This window comes from Sceloporus occidentalis, unplaced genomic scaffold (assembly GCF_023333645.1).
Source record: "Sceloporus occidentalis isolate IW3139 unplaced genomic scaffold, rSceOcc1.0.p SCAF_3, whole genome shotgun sequence".
In the NCBI taxonomy this organism is placed as follows: Eukaryota; Metazoa; Chordata; class Lepidosauria; order Squamata; family Phrynosomatidae; genus Sceloporus; species Sceloporus occidentalis.
This window is the reverse complement of record NW_028316983.1, coordinates 195,844,735-195,859,844: the sequence shown is the minus strand read 5'-3', so window position 1 is coordinate 195,859,844 and position 15,110 is coordinate 195,844,735. Positions and strand designations below refer to the sequence as shown.

Genomic DNA, 15,110 nt, shown 5'->3' with positions numbered 1-15,110 from the left:
GCACAATATTTGAGGGGGGAAAGGTAAAGCCTGTTGAAGCATCTCAAAGGTCCCATCTGGTCTATGGATCAATGGCTCCCTTCCTTATTCTAGGAACTGAACCATTCTTTTTACAGAACAATAGGAAGGCACTTAAGCTTCCCCTTATACTTACCAGTACTAGGTGGACCATATAGTTGGGCAAGTGCCACTGTTCCTTTGTCACAAATTTTGTTCATCAGTGCATTCCAGAGAGTGGCATTCACTTGGGAAACATCCACATCATTTGCCCAACTCATATAGTTTCTCAATTTTTAGACATTTCTAGGACAGGACAGAGAAAGCTTTAGCAATGGAAGTACCTCACCCTTAAAATATAGATCAAGCCTAGCAGAAAACAACAGAAATGACTTCAAGAAAGCATAGATTATTTTATTTTTAGCAGTTTACTAGCAGATGAAGCACAGTAATCTCTGGTCTTAAACAGTAGTTATATTGTAACATCTTATTCTTCAAGATGAATCAACAGTTTCAAGTTGCTATGTATTGTTTGGAGACAGAAATAAGTGTATATGTGATCTTTAATTAAATATGAAGGTCTGCACACACACATACCCCACTGGCCCATGTGTGGTTCTGCTTGATCTAGTCTAAGAAGCCCCTTTCTCTTCCCTTTACCCTCAAGAGATTTCCAGGCCCTGCATACTTCAAAGCTGGAATTCAGTGAGGGCAAACTGCTGAACAGGATGCTGACCAAACCAATTTGGTGCATGCACATTGGCATGTGTAGATTTTACTTTGCTCGATCAAAGCCTTGGACTATAAAAATACAACATCAAGCATGACTCATATCTGAACTGAATGCCAGCTTTTGGGTGCTACCAGAGAATCTGGAGTAGATGAAAATAAGACTCTGAAATATGGATCTACCAGGAAATCTGGAACAAGTAAAAATAAGACTCTGAAATGTTGATCTATCAGGCAATCTGGAGTAGATGAAAATAAGACTGCAATGTGGATGTAAGCACAGAAAGGAAGCCATTTATTTCATGAACCCTACATTTTTCATTTTCATGAAGTATATAGGCCAAAAGACAAGTTATAATGCCATAGAAATAGAGTTAAGTGCAAAAAATATTCTATTTGGCTAGTTGCCAAGACCTAAAACTACACTTGCAAAAATGGAGCCTGTTTGCTAAGCTGGCTAATGCTCATGAATCAAAGCATGGGAAACCAGTAAGTACTTCAAAATATGTGCATATGAATATATTTAAACTGGGAGGAAACTTCTTTGTTGATATAAAAGCTATCTTTGACTCGTATACCTGCTTTGACATGACAAATACATAAATGTAATGTTAATCACACATGGTTCACATAAACTGTTATCATAGATTCTTTTTTTTTTAAGCTATTAGAATTATTAGTACACATTTATTCACAACTTCTCTGCATGCAGGCAAGTTTTACACAGAAGCTTGTGCTTTTGACTATCTTCTGCAGTGTTTGGTTATAATTCCAGAAGGCATAATACAAATAAGTATGTATCTGGATGAGCCTCCAAGCCATCTTTTGACTTATGGAGACCCCGTTAATTTCAGGGTTTTCTTAGGCAAGGAATGTTCAGAGGTGGTTTTGCCAGTTCCTTCCTATAGTTAATGTACATTATATAGTGGGTTAGCTCCAGACTGTGCCCCCTGAAAACAGGACTCCTTCCATCTGCAGAATGATTTTGATCAAGTTGAATAATTAAATCATCTGAATTGGGCAAGGCACATTTTCAGTCATTTCGCCTCCTCCTTTCAGCACACTCACACCCACATACCCTGTAGCTGCCCCTGTCTTGCAAACATGTGCTCCAAATGTTTGGGAGGTGGCAGTGGGAAGAGGAAAGCCAGTGAAGATGACCCTTGGCCCCTTTTTTCAAGTGGTAGCTCTCTGAGTGCCACTCCATTTACAGGATTCTGGCACTGGTGGAAGCAAACTATTAATTTTACATAACACAACTTATGCCTTAGTATTAATGAAGCATATTTAAGAATCCAATGGAACACTCCCATATAAAGATGGGTGTTAGAGTACAGTATTTTAATCTGTCAATCAAAATGAACACCTTGAAGAATTTATTATGGAGTTCATATATGTTAGAAAGTGTGTTGAAGTACACTATTTTTTTAAAGCCACATCCAGGAAATGAAGAAATAAAATTATAAAAATTTTAAATATAACTATAAATTGAATTCTCACTGCCTCTTAAAAGTTTAGAAAAGGATAAAATGTGCATACATTAAAAACTATGTTGTGGTCATTGTTAATGTTATAGAAACTGTTATAGAGCAAAAACAAAGAAATTCATAGTACAGTTCCATCAAAACCATTATTTTCAGTGAACCAGTTTACTTCCATACGAGTTACACTGGGCTGACCAAGAACTGAAATTATAAAACAGATGCCTACTATCTATGTGGCAAGATGAAGTCAAGACTGAAAACTTTTGCTGGAAAACTGCCACCTTTCATGTGTTTGAATATTTACCAAATAAGTCATTCAAACTGATCTTCCAGAAGGTCTGAGCAACTCACAATGGGCATTCAGACTACTATCCAGACAATGTCATGTGCTATCATTCTAACAACATGATACACTCTGAAACCATTCCTTGCTCTTTGAATACACTGGATGAGACTTTCTCCAACTAGTAGTCTATCTGGACTGGATTTCCTTATGGGTCAAAAATAACCTGTGCTACAATTACTGCATAAAACATGAATCCAAGATAATGATGTAAACATGCACTTTCATATAATTTAAGAAAAGACCCCATTACAGATGAATCATAAAACAATTAAGATCTGCAAAAAAATAACCTGAGTCAATTAAGAGTAAGACTTTTTTCATCATTTTGTGCCAAATAATCTGACTTTGTGCCAAATATTGATCTAACTAGGGCACAATGAACATTCTTAAAATATTGATCTTTGTCCCCTCCCTCACAATGCCAGCATCTCCAATTAGTCATTTAACATAGCCCAAAAATCCATAATTAGCCATGTTCTGCCATGTACCTACATTCTGCCATATGTTTTCAGTTTCTATGAAAGGAAATGATGGCGGGTTACAGACCGCCCGTTTGGGGCGGGCTGCACCCGCCCCTTTCCCCGGGGTATTGGGGCCTTAGTGTCCAGAGCGGCAGCCGCTGAGGCCCCGATCCGCCGCTTTTCAGGCTGCGGGGAAGCGGCAAAAGGCCCCTTCCCCGCAGCCTGGAAAGGGGTGTCCTTGGAGCTTCAAGCCCCAAGGACACCCCGCGGCGGTGGGGAGGAAGAGAAAGGGGCCGCTTTGCCCCTTTCTCCTTTGGTCCACTGGGCGCAGCCGTGTGAAGGCTGCGCCCAGGGGACCAAACCAGGCAGGAGCTCCGAAACAGAGCTCCTTGCAGCTCTGCGCTAAGGGCGCACTAAGCGCCCCGGCGCGGAGCGAGGACGTCACGTCCGCGGCGGCACAGTCGTGACGTCATCATGGCGGCGGCCGTGTGGAATGGCCGCCGCCATTTTGTGCACGCAGAGCACGCACTAGGGTTAGGGGGGTGCAGAAGCACCACCCCTTTCTATCCCTAGTACGCGCTCTGCGCGTACTTTCTGGCCCGTTTGTAATGGGCCAATAAGACTGTTCTAAATGGTATATGAAGCTTTTATAAATTTGAATAGATGCATGAAGATTTTCTTAGGTTTCAGTCATCCAAGGCTGACTGAACAGTTAAATCTAGTTCTTTATCTATTTAACTGAACTGTGCGTATAAGCACATTCAACAACACTATACTGAAATGCCTAGAGATATCATCTTTCAAGTCCAGTGCTTAAATTTGTTCCAATTCATGTTATATTCAAATAAGAAATTATGTCAAACTTTTGATGAAAGGTAAGATAATACTGCATACAAAATTAGATTTTCTCTTTTCATTACATGATATAAATATTCAAAATCAAAGTCAAAAAGGGGAAAATTCCGTATGTTTTATACAGGCCATCTTAAAATATTTGGCATGCAACAGATGCTGGAAAATTACTATACATTACTGAAACTACTGACTAATAACTAGTATTGCACATACAGGATTGTGGCTCCAGGGCTGGAAAGTTACCTCTATGAGTCTCCTATGACAGGCTTTTTACAATTTATTACTACTAGATAACTCACAGCCGGAGGGGGGGGGGGATATTTCTGCTCCATTCTTACCATAGTTTATAATAAAACAATGGTTAAGAGGCAAAATATTAAAAGAATATAAATATTTATATATTCGATCTTAGAGCACCACACACATTTTATCTTTTAAAAAGTTAAGGTGTGGGGATTGCCTGCAATCACAACAAGGATGTGCTTTCAAAAAGGAAGAGATTGTGGATTTTAGGGAACAGCTATTACAATGCTACGGGGCAGAACAGGTGGAAGGGAGAAAATAACCTTACCTTGGGAGAGGGGCCTACACTAGAGTGTTAGTTCGCAAAATGTTCTCCAGAGCTACTTGAATGGTCCCCCCATCTGGATACCCTTTGTGACAGTTCTCCAGGCTGAAAATGCTGCTGATGAACTCCAGGTGAGTAAATGGAAAAACAATACAGGACTTGATTCTGCATGAGCATGCCAACCTACTGTAGTTTGTAATGTAATACAGAGTCCTAGGTGGATGGGGAGGGGAATCTCACTCAGCTTTTCCAGTTTTTCTGTGCAACTGTACACAAGAACTGGGGTGGGGAGGGAATGCAGATATTTCTATCTATATCTATATATAGTCTCTCTCAGTATATATAGTAAATCTCTCCCTCCCTCCCCCTCATATATATCTTTTGCTTTTTAATGGTTATGATTTAAATGTTTTTTTTAATTCAATAGATAATTTAATTGCATTAAAATTTTTCTACATATACTTTATATCTATACGTATTTTCTACTTAATATTTCTCTTTATTTTGTAAGCTACTTTGAGTTGCAGTCTTATGGGAAAAGCTCAGTATAAACAAACAGAATACAAAGTGATAATATAACACATACATGATCCCAGTAATTGTTACTAGAGTCCTTTACAATTGGTTAGCATTATCATCCTGATATAGCACATAAGGGACTACTGTGAGATAACTTAGTGCCAGACCTTGGAAGAGGTGACACTCCAGACCCAAGGTGCAAAATCTCCAGGAGTTTGCTGTGAACCGACCAAAAACAAGTATATGCTCCAAGAGAGGCATGCATTAACAAGTTAAGAAATTAAGAAATCATCAAACAGAAGGGCTAGAAGAAAATGCATAGACAAAAGTAGCAAGGAATCAGGATCCAAATCAAGATTAAAGGATCAGGAGAACCAAAAGCAGGCAAGTAGTCAGAGCCAACCAGCGGTCAAGATTCAACATGGCAATCAGGAAATGGGACCAGTATTAGCACACTAGAAACAAACTACTGAGACTCAGCAGCAAGCTCTGACACTAAACTTTTGTAAGGGGTCACAGGACAAGGTTAGTCCTTGGGGTAATCTCACTCGAGGAAGCTTGAACCTTAGTTTGTTAACCTTGTCCAGAACTCCTTTTATAAACCTTGTAATAGAAACCAAATACTAGTGAAGAAGGTAAGCTTCTAAAGCCTGACTACAAAGAGGCCTGATTCAAGACTACCATTCCTTTAAAATGAGACTGCTGGAAGGATGTGAGATGTCAAAGCTTAACATTTATTTTGTTGCTATGTCATTTCAAGTCATTTCTGACTTATGGGGGCCCTAAGGTGAACCTATCACAGGGTTTTCTGGGGTTGAGAATGTATGACTCCCCCAAGGTCAACCAGTGAGTTTCCATGGTTGAGTGGGGAACTGAACCCTAATCTCCAGAGTCATAAGTCAATATTCAGATCATTACATCATGCTGGCTCCCTTAAAGTTTATACTCACAGTTATACAGTGGATCCTTGTTATACACTGGGGTTTGGTTCCAAGATCCCCCGTGTATAACAAAATCCGTGTATGCTCAAGTCCCATTAAGTATAATGACATAGCAAAATGGTGTCCCTAATAAAAAATGGAACATCAAGGTAAATGTATACTTTTTTGGAACATTTTCAAACCGTGTATGCTTAAATCCGTGTATAAAAAATCCATGTATAAGAAGGGCCGACTGTATAATGTAACAACTCCTCCCAAAATAATGCCAACATATAGCATGTAACATACACCAGCATTCAAGCTTGGGTATTCATATAAATATGGACATCTTGGGTGAATAAAGAATAGCGAATTATCATGGAGTAGCTGAATGCTTGCTTTCTATACATCAACACTGAACATTTTGTTATAAATTTATTTTTGACTAGCATACTAATTGAACATATAGTAGAAATAGATAATGAAAACTGATATTAAATATTTATATACACCAAAGAGACCCCAAATGTATCATTAAAATGAAAAAGATGCAAACACTGCACTAGTTTTTGAAAATTTTTGTTACAGGAGACACATACAGTGGGCCCACTGCAATGGTGGGCTAGTGATCCATGGATACAACTACCCAAAGATTGTTCATATTATTGAATTGCAGTGCACTGATGCATGTGTACACACATCACCCGCCCACTGAATAATATGGGGTATGACCACCTGGGCTTTTCCCCTCAAACCCCCATGGGGAATGGTCCATTATACTAAATTTTAAAACACAGTGGTGTTATCTCATGTTAGAAATGTGTGTAAAACCATGCCTCAGACAGGCTGAAACAGAATTATAGAAGCATGTGCCTTTGAGCATGTGGACAATCAGTGTAAATCATGCACACAAATTCCTCCCCACACAAACTTGTACATGCTGCTTGGTCCTGTACTCCCCCTCCCCCTCCCTTGCAGCTCTACAAAAATTACAGTAGACTAATTAAGAAATGTAAGACCCTTATTTGAAATTTTTCAATTAATTAATTTAATTTTAATTATAATTTAAAGAATTTATTCTTTCACTCTACTCAAGAGAGATCATCACAGACCTTTCTCCACCATCAGAGGCAGCCAACAAATGTATATTTTAAGTAACTGTCTTTCAGACAACTCCTAATCTCCTTCTTATTCTCTCAGTCTCCTACTTTCCTATTCTCTATTTGCTGTAGCACTTGTTAGAGAATGTAGACACCTCAAACTGAAGGACAACACAACAAACTCATCCTTGTTCTAAGAATCCCGGAGAAAGTCCTGTATTCTGTCTTGCTGAATAGCTACTAAATCTGCTGCATTCTCACAGTATTGCCAGGCTGTATGGCCCAAAATACTAAGAACACTGGACAGGGAGGTGCAAGCTGAAAGTGTCCAAAAATCTGGGTTTGATGTTCAATAGTGTAGGGAACTCTTTGACTTTATTAAAGGGTGAATCACCATCCTTGAAGGCTTCCAGGAAAACCAATTCACTTAGGTTTTTTCCCCAGAAAAAGAGAGGGGCTGCAAAAATAGCCTTGGGACCACTTTGGACACCCCTGCTACAGAACGTAAACATTGAATCAGCCTGGATTCCCTCTATTCATTCTCTAACTGGGTGAATCTTTGACGTCTCTATGATTGTGGTACATGAAGAATGTTGTAAGGCAGGGATAGGCAGAAGTAACCACAGGCCTATGACTTCTGATGGCCAATGGTTTATCAAATAAAGGTCTTACGTTTCTTCTACATTAGACTACTGTAATTTTTGTAAAGCTGCAAGGAAGGGGGGGGGGAATACAGGACCAAGCAGCATGTGCACATTTGTGTGGGGAGGAATTTGTGTGCATGATTCACACTGACTGTCCACATGCTCAAAGGTGCATGATTCCATAATTCTGTTTCATCCTGTCTGAAGCATTATATTACATACATTTCTAACATAAGGTATGCTGATAAGCACTATGAACAATTAAAATAAACTAAATGAATGGTAAATTATCAATAATGCTTAAATTCTAACTTACAACAAAGCAAGCAGATAGTAGGTGAAACATGTGTGCTTCATGTAGATTAAGAAGAATGAAGGTTTTGTTAGGTGTATAGCTTAACTTGGGAAAATGTACTCCATTGAAGAGTATTTTGGAAAATGTATTCAGTCGAGCTTCAAAATAACTAAGTAAGAAGGAAGGTTTTCTGGGTGAAAGTTGGAGGATTATTTTCTAAGAACAAGAGTCCCATGAAAAAAAAAATTCTGGGACTCTTAAAAGGGAAGAAAGAGATTGTGAGGGAAATTCTTTGGGTCCAGTATTCCTGCTTTCCATATGCAAACAACTGTTTTGTGCTCCCAGTAAAGCAGAATCTGATGGTCATACTTTAACATGCCATGAAAGCATTTTGCTCAAATACCCAAGGGACAAAATGTAAAATTGCTCAGACAACAATGACAAATTTTTATGAGACTACTAAAAAAGTGAATTTTCATTTACAAGACTGAAACATTTCTATTGTACAGTATTCAGTGAGGCACATTTAGGTTGTCTGCTTCCTGTTTATCTTGTATTTGAAAAAAACTGCATCCCAAAAGTATTAGTGATGTTCTGAAAAATCATATGTTCATGAATGTTTTGTTTAGAAAATTTAGCTGAAAAAAAAATGAATGGTATGCTGCAAACAGAATAGAAGTTGCCCACAAAACAAAACGTTTTGACAGATGCTAACATCTGTGAACATAGATTTTCCACAAATGTCCTTTCTTTCTCATCCCTCTTTAAGAGCAATAAACACTAATTTAAAATAAGTCTTGTGTAACTCAAGCTTGGGTTTTCTTTAGAGTAAACACAATGAGTGACCTCAATACCGATTTACCCACCTTGAAACGTTTGCAATAGCATTGGAATGATTATCTTTACTCAGATGAAGATCTTGTGATAAATTTAATGGTGTTTGTATTGAGATAAATGTAAGAGAATATGTAAAAGCTCACCATGAAGAAAGCAAAAGTTGTAAAGACGTTTATGAATAATTCAAAGCAGAATCAGTTAAGTCCAATATTGTCTACTTAGCATTGCACAAGTGAAAATGGTATAACAGAAACTCATTAAATGTTGCTGGAGCACAATCACTCCCACTAAAAGGATTTATATTACATAACGCAAATTAAAATGTATATATATTTCTCATTATCTATGACTATTGGACCTATAAACAGTAAGTACTGAAAATGCTATTCTATTAGTTACTGGAAGGCACAGGGGAATTAAATCTCAGAGCAAGGGATTTAAAAGCAGATTGTTATTACTCTTACAAAATAACATGGATAATTCTTATATCAGCCTTATACTGATCAAGGCCGGACACAACAAAGCTTTTAAGAAATGTAAGGAACACCATTTTCATTTCCTGAATGACTTCTAAATCAGGGGATGAACAGGCTACTTACTAGTTGTGCACTTACACAAATGAATCACACTGTATCAGCACACTGCATCCTCAAAAATTTCTAGACCTAAGCTGTCTTTTGGGGGTAGCTCTGTCTTTTCCACTTTTTTTGAGGGAAGCTCTGTCTCTTCCACTATTTTACAGTGCATGCTCTCTAGGCCATTCCCACTCAGTCTTCTGGTCTGCTGCAGTGGTTTATCATGGAAGAGGAGAAGTATGGCAGAAGAGTGGAGCTGAGTGGAGAGGACAGTAGGTTATGTGTCTAGATAGTAGGCCATCATTACAAGTAAGCAATCTCTTCTTTTTCTTCGTGGTCTCTGTGCCTCACACAAACAGGAGATTTAGCAAGCTATTAACATGGAGCATTGGTGTCTGAAACCTTCTAAGATTCCAGGCAGTTTGGTCAAATGCCACATCCAAATGAACCCTCATATCCAGTGTATAATGCCTGGTGGAAACCAACAGTTGGAACTACATTACTACCTTATAAATAATATGTAAGGAAATTCCAACAAAGATGGACGACGCAGCTGTAGCTCACACAGAGAGGCCACAAATCTGTTTGAGCAATAGATTCATAACCATTTAAAAGGCAAGGGCAATTATGCTAGTGACCCATTCTGAGATGTGCTGACTCAAAGCAGGTAGGCCCCTGGCATTTGGTTCAGAAGTGCTTTGTGTGGCCCACATGAGAGACTAGTGCCCTTCTGACATCCAAATAGCAGAGTACTCTCAATTTATCATTCTTTGAGTTAGAATGAAAGGTAAAACTTGCAACAAATGGAAAGTGTAAACTAGTCATGAGTATTGTTTAGGTTGAAAAACAGACAGAGGTTGTACACACTATGCATCCTATCAGTGGATTTGATTTTTTGAATGTGTTCTAGCTCTTCATTCATCTCTTCTTAATAACATCTTCAATTAGTGTTTTAGCATCTGAAGAATAGGCTGAGGAACAAAATCATATGTCACACCCAATAAAATTACACAGTATTGCTTTGTCACTGCAATATGCACCATGGTGATCTGCTGAGCTGCAACTGTGTGTGCCTCTGCAAAAAAATAGGCAAATAACTATCTTATCATTCTCTGGTAAGACCTTAAGTAAGAGAGCTTCCACTTCACTTCCTGTTTTTAAAAAGGCCTTTCCAAACAAACAAAAAACTCACTTTTGAAACATTGAATCTGGAGAAGCTTCCGGGGGGGGGGGGGGCAACAAAACAGCCCTAGGTCTGTCTGGGGGTAGCACTTTACTAACTTTCAAGTTAGATCCACTGTATCAATACCTGATGAAACATCTGGACAGGCAAATTGGATCTGATTAACAACAGTCAATTTATGATTTTTTTTATACTGAAATAGCATCACAGTTGTCTTTCTTCCACAATCTTCTCCAAGGAAGGCTCTGTTGCTTGGTGTGGTGGGTTCTGAGAGGTCCTGGGTCTTCTTTGGCTTTGCAAGTCTAGTTGAATGAAAGGTCTGATCTGAGCTCTGTACTGAGGACTGTGCCAAGGAGCTCTACATCAAGACTGATTGATAAGTTCTGAGCTTTAAGCCACAAGGTTCAGTTTTTTGCTGCAGCAGATGAAAGAGAACTGAGGTGACTGAGTGGGAACAGGTTACAATGTGCACAGTGGAGGTATGTGGGGCTACTGTCAAGAGACAGCTTAGCTCTAGAAGTTTCCAAGGATAGACTGCACAGGTACAATGTGACCTATTTTGTGGGTCATGTAAACCATGAAGAAGAATCAAACATTTCAGCTGGGTCAATCATCTTCTACAGGTGGATAGACTCAATCAAAGGAGCCACAAGATCTGAACACAGCTCTTGACAACAGGGTGACTTGGAGGTCTTTCATTTGTATAGTTGTCATGAGTCAAATGTGACTTGACAGCAATTAACAGCAACATTGTCTAGTAGACAGAGAATATCTATTTTTCCCCATTTTTGTGCACTACTATATCAAGTGGAGAAACTGGCCAATAAGACCGAAGCAGACTTCAGGTATCTCTCTATGGCTTCCACATCAGCAGAGACAGATGTTGATGGTCATGAAGACTTATCTGCAGAGTCCATCCCAGCAGAGGTGGATGGCTATGAAGTTGGTGTTGGAGGCTAGAAAGCCTTCTCATAAAAGAGTGCTTTCAGCCACAACTCCATATTTCTTCTCGCTTGGGGTGTAAAAGTCGTACAACCACATGAGCCTTGCCTATGCTCAGACACTTCAAATATCCACCTATCTGGGAATTTTGGTGCCACAAGAGACACACTTTTTGAATAACGCCAGCAAGAAAATAAAGTCCCAAGTGTGTGCAGATGCATCTGAAGAATCCAAAGAACCTGGTTGAGCTGAGGCTGAATCAGCCAAAGGACGTAATCAAAAGTGAAAGGCAAGTTGAAGAGAGACAATTTAGAGTAGGGAGGACAATCGGTGTCAACGTTAAGGGAGGTCAGTCTGGGAAGGCCTGCTGGAAGAGAACCATTTTGACAGCCTTTTTGAAGGCATCTAGAGTAGTAACGTGATGGATCTCCTCTGGCAGGTCATTCTATGCTTTAGGAACGGCAGATGAAAGGACCTGAGTGTGCGGGGTGGACAATAACGAGGAAGGTGCTTCCTCAAGTAAGCTGGATCCAAGCCATGTATGCTTTAAATGGGATAACCAACACCTTGTACTGCGCCCGGAAACTGATTGGCACCCAGTGAAGAGACTTCAAAATTAGTGGTTGGCTCTCGATTTACTGGCGACCAATCTGGCTGCCATATTTTGCACCAATTGAAGTTTCCAGACTTGGCACAAAGGTAGCCCCATGTACAGAGCACTGCAGAAGTTGAGTCGAGAGGTTACCAGTACATGTACCACCATTTCTAGGTCCCCCGGTTCTAGGAAGGGTTGCAGCTGGTGCATCAGCCGAAGCTGACTACAAGTACTCCTGGCTGTTGCATTTATCTGTGCTGACAACTTATAGCAAGCAACCAAATTATTCATTGCACCAAGAATACACAAGCACATATTTCATTAGCAGGAGTCTCCATTAATATGATAGATATAGTCTATTTCACTTTACAAATATTTTTCTCAAAAATACCCTTGTGTTTTGGTGCAATTAGCTGCAGCTTGTAGGGATCATTGGCCTTCCTCTTTTAAAGCTCTTTTGAAATACTTCATCCAGTTCCTTTTTAGTAAATAGAAATTAAGTCCATTACTATCTGACCACAAAAGGAGGTGAAAGCAAGGAAAAAGACTGCAGCTACTATTCAACCTTGGATTAAGCATCACAATGGTCTTGTAAATAATGGGCAAAGGAAAGGATTTGGACTTTGGACACAAGCCTCTTATAAGGGAAACCTTGAGCAAGCCAAATTCTTTCAGTCTCTCTACACTATATATTTTTACAATTTACTAATATTTATAAAATATAGTACTTTAAATATTAAAAAAATCACTAACAATCATAATACTGGCTCAACTGACAAGAAACAGTATAAAGATTAAAGAGAAATGAAGATCTTTAACAGAGTGATACATTATTGTTTCAGAAGAGAATGGTAGTTTGAACATAACAAAGACACATGATGGGACTACAAGTTGCATATAACCACCTGAACAGTGAAATGTTCAAGCTTGTAAAATAGCACAAAATTAAACTACTGTTGTTTTAAAACAACAATTTATTAAATCAGTTTCAGGCTTATAATTTGATTTTAAGAAAGCCCATCAACTGGGAAAGAAAGGTAGCTCAGTGTATGTGTTTTCTGTGGATAAGGACCCGGCTTCAGTCTGAAATCTTAGACTACTGAAGTCATTATAGGTAATACCAGTCTAGACAGATCAAAAGTCTGCTTGTATATGGCAGCTTCATATGTTTCTAACAGTAGGCTGGCACCACCGCTATAAAAGACACATGCAAGTGCATAGCTGTATGGACATGAATAAACAAATTAGTTATGGCCATCGAAACTGACCTGACAAGACTTCCAATATAGATCAAGTGCTGAATAACCTGTCCAGCCCTGGTCTAGTACTTTCAGAAAGGTTTGAAACAGCCTCCTATTTTCAACTAGAGAGTAAGATCCTTCAGTTCAAGAGAAACTAAGGCTATTTGCAATCAACATGTTTGGCTTAGTTCGCTTCTTTGCTTATTTTGCTGTTTCTCCCAATGGTACAGACAATTTCTATTACTCACCGAACATTTGGCAGATCTGAGTTTAACCATGGAGCCATGTTTTGGGAAAGATTATTTCTCTGAAGATGACATCTTGAACTTTCTTTAGCAACCAAGTAATACACCCTTTGAACAACTACTTGGACTTGGATTCCTTTCCCTCCAGCTGTTCCTTCTGTTTCCACAATATCAAGAAGAGAATCACTTAAAGTAGTAACCGCAAACAGGGATAACCTGAGTTCGTTGTTGCTATGAGCATGCTCAGCCTTGGAATTCTTCATATGCAGGCAAGACACCTAGTAAATACACATTGATAAAACAGATTGGTGTTTACATTACAGAAATAAAATTTCTTAGCATACATTTTGGTTCTTCTGGAACAGGGGTGGGCAAATTGTAGCCTTCTGACTGCAGCATGTGTTTCTCCAAGGCTGTTTCTGTGATTCTTGACCTCACCTTGGGTCCCCACATTACCTTTGTCCTTGTGACAGACAGACTAAACTGCTCCTCCTGAAAGTCTTCTGGATCAGCAACACACCGTTTAAATGGGTTGTAGGAACACATTGTTTAACACTTTAAAAATACAATTCTTTCAAATGCAGAAGTAGACTTCTAGCCTTTTCTGGGTTGTTTGTGTGGCATTTTGGTAGTCTGTGCATTTCAAGGAGGTTTGAGGGAGAGAAAATTAGTCCCTGGACCTGGTGCAGTTGCCTATTTCTTTTCTAGAATTACAGATACTGGCAGTTCAATGCTTCCTCCTAGTTGGATCAAATTGGGGGGAACATTCCTATTTCCCCAGTCTTAAATAGTCAAGCAGGCCAAGCACACTCCCTCCTCAGGAATGAAAATGATAATAATAATAATGATAATGATAACAACAACAATAGTAGCCACACAACAACCAACCAGGGTGTTTCCAGATAAAGCTTTCATTGTTCATTCACCTTGCCCCATTCAGTATTTTACAGGGGATTCAGGTGTCTTTCCTTTGCAATCTTTTTTTGTTTATCCAACATTTTTTTATGCCTTGTTTTTACAACTGAAAATTACAGAGGGATTCCATGAAACATGGGCAGATAAGCTGATCTCATTCCATTCAAAACGAACACTTTGAAATGTGCTTAGAAAGCACCCTAAATCCATTGCAGTTAATTAAAAAGAGAGGCAACATGAAATCTATATCCCAGCACAGAAAGAAACCTAGTTGCAGCCTTCAAAACAACTGAAATTACCAAATAGTTTTCAAAGAAAGCTTATGGTGAAGGTGTTACAACAAACAAGCCAAGATGTGACTAAGGCATGGATCCTCATTTCTGTTACTGATGCTGTGCCTATTCCAAAAGATGTTCGCTGGAGATAAATATAATAGAAACACAAACATACCATGCTGCTTAGCAGCCTGGATGAAAATTTGTAACATATCTGTATGTAGTCAGTATACAGCTAAGTCCTGCTTGACTGTTGATGGCCTGTTCAGATTCAAATGTCAAAGGCTATGCCTAGCAACTGGTAAAGACACTGAACTCTGATGTGCATGGATTCCACACGTTATTTGCAAAAAAAAAAATTTTTTTTTAATTTTTATTAAATTA

The 15,110-nt window shown here is 39.0% G+C and overlaps 1 protein-coding gene across 5 annotated transcripts in view; it reads right to left on the bottom strand.

Moving 5' to 3' along the window:
- The window catches only part of SPIDR (scaffold protein involved in DNA repair), a 211,047-nt gene that overhangs the window by 70,241 nt on the left and 125,696 nt on the right, over positions 1–15,110 (bottom strand). For all 5 annotated transcript variants that reach the window (XM_089517269.1, XM_089517271.1, XM_089517270.1 and 2 more), the window contains one exon: positions 13,540–13,814. In XM_089517269.1, the coding sequence (XP_089373395.1) occupies positions 13,540–13,814 (275 nt within the window). The remainder of the gene's footprint in view (positions 1–13,539; positions 13,815–15,110) is intronic.